The sequence below is a fragment of the Gossypium raimondii genome, chromosome 2 (genome assembly GCF_025698545.1).
Source record: "Gossypium raimondii isolate GPD5lz chromosome 2, ASM2569854v1, whole genome shotgun sequence".
Lineage (NCBI taxonomy): Eukaryota > Viridiplantae > Streptophyta > Magnoliopsida > Malvales > Malvaceae > Gossypium > Gossypium raimondii.
In genome coordinates this window covers 47,618,187-47,628,768 of record NC_068566.1, presented here as the reverse complement: position 1 = coordinate 47,628,768, position 10,582 = coordinate 47,618,187, and the positions used below count along the sequence as shown (strand labels likewise).

General features: G+C 31.8%; 1 protein-coding gene and 1 long non-coding RNA gene across 2 annotated transcripts; both read left to right on the top strand.

Moving 5' to 3' along the window:
* The first annotated feature begins 901 nt into the window (after positions 1 to 901).
* Positions 902 to 2,444, top strand: LOC105789324 (E3 ubiquitin-protein ligase BOI). The gene is made up of 3 exons (XM_012616661.2): positions 902 to 1,179; positions 1,270 to 1,699; positions 1,785 to 2,444. Exons 1-3 carry the CDS (start codon positions 1,130 to 1,132, stop codon positions 2,319 to 2,321), a joined length of 1,017 nt encoding a protein of 338 aa, XP_012472115.1. The 5' UTR covers positions 902 to 1,129; the 3' UTR covers positions 2,322 to 2,444.
* A 2,542-nt stretch (positions 2,445 to 4,986) lies between these two features.
* Positions 4,987 to 6,716, top strand: LOC105789916 (uncharacterized). The gene is made up of 3 exons (XR_001132372.2): positions 4,987 to 5,263; positions 5,414 to 5,512; positions 6,507 to 6,716. It is a non-coding gene; the product is annotated as an uncharacterized LOC105789916 (long non-coding RNA).
* Positions 6,717 to 10,582: the final 3,866 nt, after the last annotated feature.

Here is a 10,582-nt window from a genome sequence, read left to right as displayed (position 1 = left end):
TTCTTTGCGACATTGAGGGTCAATTTTAAAAGAACGAGAAAAGATTAAAATCATTTTCTTGGATGCTTTTTGGTGTTTGCATTTTTTTTATATTTTCAATCAAAATTTAGCTATCAATTTTTTTTTAGCTTTTTAGGTGAAAGGGTCACAAAGAAAAGCAAACTGCAAAAGAGATCAAATTACACAATGTATAAATGTTGAGAGTTAAAGTTGCTATTATGTCAATTTTAAAAGTTGTTACTGTTAGCCAGTCGGTGACCAAAAAAGATATAATTGAATAACTGAGTGACAGAAAAGAAATTTATTAATAGTTGAATGACTATTAATGTAGTTTACCCATTCTCTTAAATGGTATAATGATAAAATTGATAGTAAAAGGACTAATTTGATACAACCCTTTAATAGAGGGACTTGACAAATATTTTCACCTGAAAATTTGGTGGGAATTTTCCATAATAGAAAACAAGAAATATTTTATTTTCATTTATAAAATAAAAAATAAAAAAAAAATGAAGAAGGTGAGCAAAGATGCATGGGCCATGTAAAACAATCCCAGCGGCAGCGGTAGCGGGCAGAGAGAGACCTGCACTGCACGCCCTACATCACCAACTTTCAACTTACTATTATATTAGATTTCGCTTTTACCAACAACAAATTTATATATTTTATTGAAGGAAATTAGATTCTTCAATTAAAAAAGAAAACTAATTTCTCATTAATTAAGGATTAATGTAAATTATAGGATTAAGAGTTAACTCCTTCCTTAAGAAAAGCCAACCCCCACGCTAAGTAGAAGAAGAGAAAAATAATGGCACCAAAAAATAAAAATCCAAATATTAAGTAAATATGAATTGAATGAGCATTATAAGGCCTCTCTCTCTTGGACTGATTCTTTCCAATAGCATCTCTTTCTTTCTACATCTCTCTCTATATATATCCTTTCTCTTTATCCTTTCCCACATTTTGTTCTACTCTTATATATATATATATATCAAGAACCAGATAATAAAAATGATTTGGGTTTATGTTTATGCTATACCACCTTGTTCTTCACTTTGATTTTTCATTTATCTTCTTCGAAGTTGTGAAATTTTGTTAAAGCTTTTTTTCTTTTTCTTTCTGTTTGTTAATGGCTGTTCAAGCAGCTCAATACCCTTCCAATGTCTTCCTCTTAAGCAGGTTTGTTCAGTTCTTTTTGCCAATTTTTTTTCTTATTCTTGGATTTCTTTTTGTTTTTGATTTTGAGTTTGTTTGTTTTTTTATATATAGAAATGGACAAGATGGACAACAAGGAGGAGGGGTTTTTGTTGATCAATCTCATATGTTCTTCAACAATGGAAGCAACGGAACCAACAATAATACTAATATCAATATCAATAACAATATTAATCAGAGGAAGAGAGGGAGGGAATTAGTTACAGGAACGGCGGCGATAACGACGCCGATGAATTCATTCACTTTGCAAACACCACCGCCACAGATGATAGACCTTTCTCAACTTCATCACCACCACCAGCCAAATGTAGTTGTCTCCACCGGTCTCCGGTTATCGTCCGGCGACCAACAGCAAAGTCAAAATCATGGTTATCTTCAACAACAACAACAACCATCATCGGCCTTTTTGTCTATAATATCTGAAAATTTGGGTATTCAAATTAAACGTCAAAGAGAAGAATTAGATCAATTTCTTCAAGCTCAGGTACCAAGTCTGATTCTTTTACATATTGGGTTTTTGTTTTTGTTTTTTCTTTCCGGTGGGGGAAATGTGACGGATCTTTTTATAGGGGGAGGAATTACGGCGTACGTTAGCCGAGAAAAGGCAAAGGCACTACCATGCGCTGTTGGGGGCAGCGGAAGAGACCGTGGCGAGGAGGTTAAGGGAGAAAGAAGCGGAGGTGGAAAAAGCGAAGCGTCGGAACGCCGAGTTGGAAGCACGGGCGGCGCAAGTTAGCGTGGAGGTGCAGGTTTGGCAAGCGAAAGCGAGGGCGCAAGAAGCGACGGCGGTGTCATTGCAAGCGCAGCTCCAACAAGCTATAATGAGCGGAGCGACGGCGCACGATAATAGGAGAGGGGATGAGGGACTAAACTGCGCTGGTGGTGGAGTGGAACGGCAACCGGAGGACGCCGAATCGGCTTACGTGGACCCGGACCGAGTAGTCGCTTCGGGACCGGTTTGCAGAGCGTGTAGGAAACGCGCCGCCGCGGTGGTGTTGTTGCCTTGCCGGCATCTTTGCTTATGTACAGAGTGTGATAGAGTGGCGCAAGCCTGCCCGCTTTGCCTCACCGCCAGAAATTCTAGCGTTGAGGTTTTGCTTTCTTGAAAGGCTTTTCTTTTTCAAAGGTAAAAAAATTTAAAATTAAAATAACCTATGACTATAATAATATTTTACCTTTTTTTAATTTTTGGAAAATTAATTCATATATAAATTCTTTTATTTGATAAATATATTTTGCTCTTAGCTAATTATCTAATGTTTTATAGATAATATTTATTTCTATTTATAAATATCTTGAATCTTGAGTTAAAAATTTATATGTTTAAGTGCGCTTAAATTTATGTCTTAGATTATATATGAATCAAGTTAATACTTAATCAACAAGATTGCTATTAATACAATTTACTCTACTGGTAAGCTTTGCCCATATAATTCATTTCTTATTAGTCGGTGAATCATACACTTTCAGTATATCAAATATAGTTTATCGGTTTAGAGAAAGTGGTGCAGTCGAAGTCTTTTGGAATTTCATGTTTCTTTCATTAGAGTCTGGAGTTTGAGAAATCAAACTTCTAATTAGGAGTGGCATTCAGTGGAGTCTGTATTCTGGTAGCTCAAAAATGGTAAATTTATAATTTAACTTTTTAAAAAATTATAAAATTTAAATTAATATAATAAAATTACTTTTATTCACTTAGAAACTTTTAATTCAATTTCCACCCAATAATATTTTTTTAGTTTCACCTATTCTTTAACACACCTACACTCATACATAAGTACATTATCATGGTTAAACTTGTGGATCAATTTCCAAGTCTCGAAAAACTTTTGGCCAATAAACCTAATGTTGGGTTTGTTGAGTGGCACTTTAAGTGAAAGTAATGTTGTTGACTTGTTTCTTACACTCAAAAGCATAAATAAAATTATTGTTTCATATATATATATATAACTTTCTTTTTAAGTGATTCCTTAGCTTATCACTCTTTAAATTTAGTGATTGACAATATAGCATTCTTTGAATTCCATGAATTGAACATTATTGTTGTTGTACTTACTTCATGAAATATAGGACAAAATCAAGAACATGCCATTTGCTTAAATACCAAAAACATGATTTCACAATGTCTTCAAGATTCCTAAAAGATCAGCAATAGTTTTCGTGTTGGGAACCCTAAACTTTCAAAATTTTTAGTGACTTTGGTTTATTTGAATGCATGTTTTAATCGCACGATTCATTTCAATAAAAGTATCATAGAAATTCTTATATTAAAAGTTATATCTTAAAAATTGAGTAAATTAATCCATATACATTAAATTAAAGAGAAAATCTTTTCGGTTAAAATTTTCACTCAATTCTATTCCTAAAAATTGGCATAGTTAATGGAATAACCACAAATTATATGTGGTGTGCAACGTGTGCCTCATGTCGACGTACATGGACTAGTTGAAATTTTTAACAAAATGATTAGTTTTCTCTTTGATCTAACATACAGGGATTAATTTGCTCTTTTTTAGTAGAGGGGTAAAATGCAATCTGACTCTTAGTATAAAGGCCTCGATGGTACTTTTACCCGTCCATTTCTTATGTCAATTTAGCACTTTTATTTTTTTCTCTTTTGTTTCTAGAATGAAACTTCCTAAATTGTTTTATGCCAAAAAAAAGAATCAATGAATACCCAAAATTTGGGGTTACACCGAGTAACCTTGTCATATCACTACCAACGCATTGATGGTTGAAATATTAAATAGAGAACATGGTTTGATCCCAAGATTATGGAAATTCCAATGTAGCGAATTTAACACTTACCATTTGATTTTTTTTTGTTGTTGTTACTTTCTTTTTTCCTCTTCTTATAAGCTCGTCGTCCTTAAAACAAAAAATTAATCATATCAAATATCCAATAATAATTCAAAGGATTAATTAGTGAAATCAAAATGAGGTTATACGGTTGAAAATTGAAACCAAGTCATATCATCCAAAGCTATAAACAGTCCATGTGAGGCTGAGATGTAGAATGCCATCAACCACCACTATAATGGTTTCATTATTGCCTTTTGGAGGCAAATTTCAAAAAAGATAATGAGATGAAATTATTTGTCACTATAAGAAGGTGACTCTTATGCAATACAAACATTGGCAAATTTACTCAGAGGAAATATATCTACAATCTAACTTTTGGCAAATATACATATCAACACCCCCAATTTTCTAACTTAAATCAAAGCATTTTGCTACTTCAAATTGAAGCCATTGCGTATGCACTGTTGGGGCTAACTTGACTAAGCAAAATCTTCTAGTGTTTTTTTTTTTGTTTTAATTACAAAATTGTCCCCACCAAACAGTAGTTTTTTTTTCCCGATAACATCTTAGGTGAGATCTTATTATAGTGGGATTTCGTGAGATTTTTTTTAAATCAACGAGTGTGATTAAAAAACAGAAATGAAGAGACTGTAGTTGTTTGATCAAGCCACATCAGAAACTAGGAAATTGTGTTGGTGAATTCGAACAGTTAAATCGGTTACCGAATATGTCTCTTTTCTCTGGAAACCAGTTTCTCTTTTAGTGTTTAAACCAGTTGAATTGGTTAAAAGGTAAACTCACGTTTCTTTGAAACGCCCCAAAATTTTTTACTGTTTTGTATGGAAATATTCCAATAATTTTATCCATATATCCAATGAGAGAAATTTATTTATTTTAATAGATTTAATTATTTTTAGGTTTTGGGAAGTGATTAGAATGCATATTGAGACCTTTCTGAGTTTTGAGCTCAATCAAGTAAAAATACGAAAAAAGGGGAATATAAACCCCCCAAACCAGCACACTACAACCGGCCATAACAAAGAAGAAGAAGAAGAAGAGACTTTCTTCTTTAAAATTTCTCACTCTCCGCTCATTTTTACTTCAATCTTCCGCCATTTTTTCTTGCAAAATCATCCTTTAGAAACCATAATAGAGGCAAGATTCTCCACCAAACTCATCACCCTCACATCTAGGGTTTGGGTTTTAGCATGTGAAGGTTGAGCTTAAGAGAGAAGGAAGAGCTTTGGTAAGGACTCATAGTTTCTTAGCACTTTATCATCTCATTACATGTTTAGAAGCTTTAAAATGAGTTGTTGAGCCATTAATATGGCTATTTAATGTTATTATAATATTTTGACAATTGAGGAAAATTATTGTTTTGTATGAAATTGCGAAGAAGAAGTTGCTAGATGTGGTTCTAGCAAAGAGAAAGAAAAGATTGACGGATTGATGGCCTTAGAGAAGCCTTCATCCATTTTTGTTGCTTTTGGGAAAGGTAAGTTCTCATGAAACTTACTATATTTTCATGTTGTTGTGTGTGCTAGTTATTTAACTTGCTAAATGTGTTATTTGAACGAAGAAATATAGTATTGTTGCTTTTGGGAAAGGTAAGTTCTCATGAAACTTACTATATTTTCATGTTGTTGTGTGTGCTAGTTATTTAACTTGCTAAATGTGTTATTTGAATGAAGAAATATAGTATAAAATCAGTAATTTTGATATGATAGGTAAGTTAGCATGAAAACATGAATGCATGTTAGATTTATGATGCTATGTGTTGTAAGTATAAGGCATTCAAATGAGTTTTGTAAAGTGGAAACCATGAGTACTTATGAATGTATAATTATGCACAATGGGATGCCCATGTAAACCTGGTAGAAAAGCTAGGATACGGTTGGCATACCAATTAGGGTCATATGTGCATTTATGTACGAGTTTTGTAGATTTGGAACTATATTGTGTCATTCGATGGTTTAGCATTTGTTGCGGATCATCGAATGTACACTATATCTTCGGAGACTATCTTGGTATGGTGGAAGAATGTGCATAATGCCTTAGGGTTTGCACTTATGTGCCTTAGTGTAGTGTGGTGGATTCCCGTGTGTCCAAGTCCATTTTAAGAAGGTTACATTGGGCTGAAATCTTTATACGGATAGATACTTGATTATGGCAAATGAATATGAAATGATTATACTATGAACAACTAATAGTCTTTACATGTGTTGCCAATATATATAATTGTGTTCCATGAGATGATAAGAATATATATATATATGTTAATCATGTTATATGTGCTATCCTAATTGTTGGTTGACATGATTATAAATTCTTAAGCTTAATTTGCCTTATGTGATGTAGTTGAGAATGTTGTAGTAAGTATTTATGTTCTTATGGCATTTGGTATGCTCACCTCCAACAAGGTAATATAGTGAATTCTATTTGAACTTACTAAACATTATTTGCTTACGCATTGTTGTTTATGCACATAGATTGTTGATTTGAGGAGACTTGAAGCCTAGCTCAATCTGAGACACCACACTATCAACGAGACCTACAAGAGTATGAAAGTGATGTAGTTTTAGTTGTGGCATGTACTAGGTGTCTACGTAAGTAAATATGTTAATTTCATATTATTTGTTCTTTGTGTTGAATGTTGTTTAAATTTGAGCTTGCAAGTTACACTTGTTATTTCATCATCATATCCTTCTTTTGGTAAATTGGTTATATGCATGGTTACTTAATTTAAAGATTATAAATTATGAATTTAAAATGTTTTGTAATGGCTTTCATACATATTTGAGAGACTTTTAAACATGTGTTAGATATATCATGAACAAAGGGACCTGGGAAAACACTTTGAAGTGTTTTGGGCATACTCAGTAAATCATGTCGCGACCACAAAATTTTGATGTCACGACCTCACCACTCGACATCGTGGCCACATAATTGTAACATCGCAACCTCTCCATCCGACATCGCAACGTCAAAAGTCCCGACGTCACAATGTTAAAAGTCCCCACATCACGACGTCGCACCTATTTTCAGCACTATACTATTTTAAGTTGTTTTGACCTTCTGAAGCTCGTTTTAGGTTTCGATCACCTCCGACTAATCCTGAACATATCCTAAATAATTTTAAATTATTTTCAAAACTTTGAATCTTGTCTAAAAATATTTTAATTATTTTATAAACATATTTTAAACTTTTAATCCTTAAATAAATTCAAGATTTCTTACTCACACATACTTCAGTGGCATCTTCCATCCATACTAGTCATTTGAAATGGGTGAGAGGTATTACATTCTCAATGCAAATCTTAAGTGGCATGATCAACAGTGGATTGGTATTTCTTTATATACTTTTTTTTTACTTCAATAATTGATTTAAAAGGATCCCACGAGATCCCACTATAATGGGATCTTTAAATAGATGCCACATGTTTTTTTCACTTAAGTACCTAAAAGAAATTTTGGTCAAAAGTGGTACTTCAACTATCAATTTTGCCTCATTTTACCCCCCAATGTGTATGCCATCCAATAAAAAGTCACATTCTTATTGGTGATTATCATGATGTGGGGTAAAACTAAGACCAAATTGATAGCTTAAGTATCACTTTTGATGAAAAAAATTTGAAGGACCTAAGTAGAAAAGGTGATATGGTTTAGGACTAATTTTGTATGTAAGCTTTTTTTTAAGAAAATTTAACTATAATTGAAATAAATCTGAAACAAAACCCACTCGAACCTTTTCAAATCTAAGTCTAGCTAATAATCCAAAGCCTTATTGATGATGATATTTACTTTATGATGGATTGAACATAGTAAAGAAATTGGAGACTTTCCCTCTTTTTTCTACAAGATCTATTCAATTATTGAAGAAGAAAACCAATAATTTAAAACAAAGTAGAGAGGTTTGAATGTGGTAAAGGCCACATTAGTTGAGTTTCAAAGTTGTTAGCTTTGAAAAAAAGTAGGTTAGGATTTGGGGAGGGAATCAATATTTGATTTGATCCATAATTTTTGTTTGATCTTTTTTAACTTGTAATTATGGCTATATTATTATCATCCTTTTTAAGCCCTTTAAATCCGGGTATAGTTTTCCAAGTTCATGAATTGAGGAATTCTCTATCTTTTTCTCTTTTTTTCCTTTGAAATTCTTGCCGGCTGCTTTCTTGTAATCTGCCTAAACTTATAACAAAAGCAAGTTTTACTTTGTGAATTAGATAGAATTGATTCAATTTTAATTTTATAAATTTTCAGATCATTTCGAGTTCAGATCAGATTTAAATTGTTTTGATGGGTAATTTTATATTTGAGTCACTCGAGTTCTCGTCATTTGGATTTCGATTGTTTTGGGGTTTAAGTTGTTTCAAGTTTGGACTGAACATGTTTAAGTTGTTGACTTTTTTATCATCGAATTAAAATTGGTTGAATCCGGATTCGAATTAATCGGATCTCATCAAGTCAATTTGCCTCGTGTTAATTTGAGTTTTAAATGTTTCAGTCATTTTAGGGCTGACTCATTTCCGGCCAAAGTCATTTATTCGAGTTTGCAAATCAAGTTTTTTGGGATTCATTTCATTTCAGATTTGTTATTAAGGGTTGGAACTCGAGCTGAAATCATTTTGGGTTCATATATATCTTTTCGAATTTTAATTATTTTGAGTTTAGATTATTTTAAATTTAAATTTAAATTATCAACACTTTTATAATCAAATTAGATTGAATTTGAATTTAAATTAATGGATCACTTTACCCTCCAATTGAATCTTTGAATTCAGCTTCAAAAAGCTTCCTTGATAACCAAGAAACTCTGAAAACGAGGCAGCAAAGAAAGTGATCCTTAGTCCTTCATGGCTTTAGCTTTCAACATGCCTCTATACTCGCTCCAAATCCTGACACACAAATAGAAGAAAACATGAAGGAATCAAAGTTAATTCGATATCTGTTGGGTTGAATGGTAAAAAATTCAGCTTTCCCTTTTTTTTGGTTTAAAGATTTAATTTAATTGACATATAATCTAATTATCGAAGAAAAATAAACTTTATTCTTTGAATATAATAACCTTCTTTTTGTAGTGTAGATTAGATCACAAACCTATAAGTACATATATATATATGTATGTATATATTATCTTTTTATTCAACTTTAACTGTGCTTCGAACTTGCAGATAAGCTGGAATCTGATAGTGGTCACATGCCCATCACATTGCATTGTTCCAATGAAAATTGCCTTTTATTTCTTAGCTCTCTCACATTGTCAAACTCACTCATTAAAACACACTATACCAACATGATTCCCAACATTATAATATAAATTATTGATGGGTTTTTAAATATTAGCAATTAAATTGTTTTTTATTTAAAATAATGAGTAAATTAATCTGTTAGTTTATATAGTAAACAAATCATTTCTGTTAAAAATTTCATTAATTTCTATTATTAAAAACTAGCGTAACTGATGGAATAACTAAATAGTTACACATGACGTGTTGCGTTTACTTCATATTAACTTACAGAGATCAATTTTTAACAGAAAGATCATTTTACTCTCTAATATTCTAACGTACACGGATTCATTTATCCAATTTTTTATAAAACGATCAAAATGCAATTCGACTCCTAATATAAAAACATCTATGATTCTTTTACTGTTTCTTATGTTTTTAATTAGAGCAAAACATGTTTGTTTTTCTTTTAATTTCTTTAGAGATTATTAGGCTTGAAAATATCTAGTAACTTATATGAACATTTTTGTGAATGGCATCCAAGTTTAGACCATGAAAATCAATGGTTGTTTTCATGGTAACGAAATGAAGCAGACAACATATGAATCTCATGGCTGTCAAAATGGGACAACATGTATACATAAACAAGATTTATGTGAGTGTGTGTGTGTGTGCGCCACCATGTTCTCATCAATTGAAAACAAAGTATGAGGACAAATGGACAATGTAGGTGTACCGACAGATGGTCATATAAATATGTCGGTAAAATTATGATTTTGGTCCCTCGATAATGGTCAAATTTAAGGGTTTAGTTTGTATACTTTAATTTGATAGAATTTCGTATCTTTATTTCTATAATATCATTATTTAATCCAAATAGTTAACACGGTTAACTATTATGTCATCATGTTGATATAAAAAAAACTTTATATGTTAGAATGAGTGTTTTTATTTAAAATATAGTTAGCATTTTAACCAAAATAGTTAACGGTATTAACCAAAGGCAAAGCTAGAAACTTTTTCTTGAGGGTATACTTATATTAGAAATTTTAAAAGGAGTCAAATTGTAATTTTACCACTATATTAACTTACAACTTTATGATTTATGGAACTAATATTTCACTCTTTTTTGGAGGGGCCAAAATTGAATATAATTTTTTGGGTCTAAGATGCAATTTTGCTTTTGTATTAACTTACAAATTTATAGTTCCTGAAGGGACTAAACTAGTATTTCACCATTGCCAAGGCACTTGACTGCCCCTAATGCTAACTTTTTGGACTACCTAATGGGGTTATAAAAGTTGAGAGAGTCAATTTATATCTAAAGTACAGAGATT

What these genes read in the sequence shown, in the direction of transcription:
- LOC105789324 (XM_012616661.2), top strand. Translation starts at nt 1,130, where the DNA reads ATGGCTGTTCAAGCAGCTCAATACCCTTCCAATGTCTTCCTCTTAAGC. An exon ending in AATGTCTTCCTCTTAAGCAG is followed by an intron (nt 1,180 to 1,269) that starts GTTTGTTCAGTT and finishes TTTTATATATAG; the next exon opens with AAATGGACAAGATGGACAAC. An exon ending in ATCAATTTCTTCAAGCTCAG is followed by an intron (nt 1,700 to 1,784) that starts GTACCAAGTCTG and finishes ATCTTTTTATAG; the next exon opens with GGGGAGGAATTACGGCGTAC.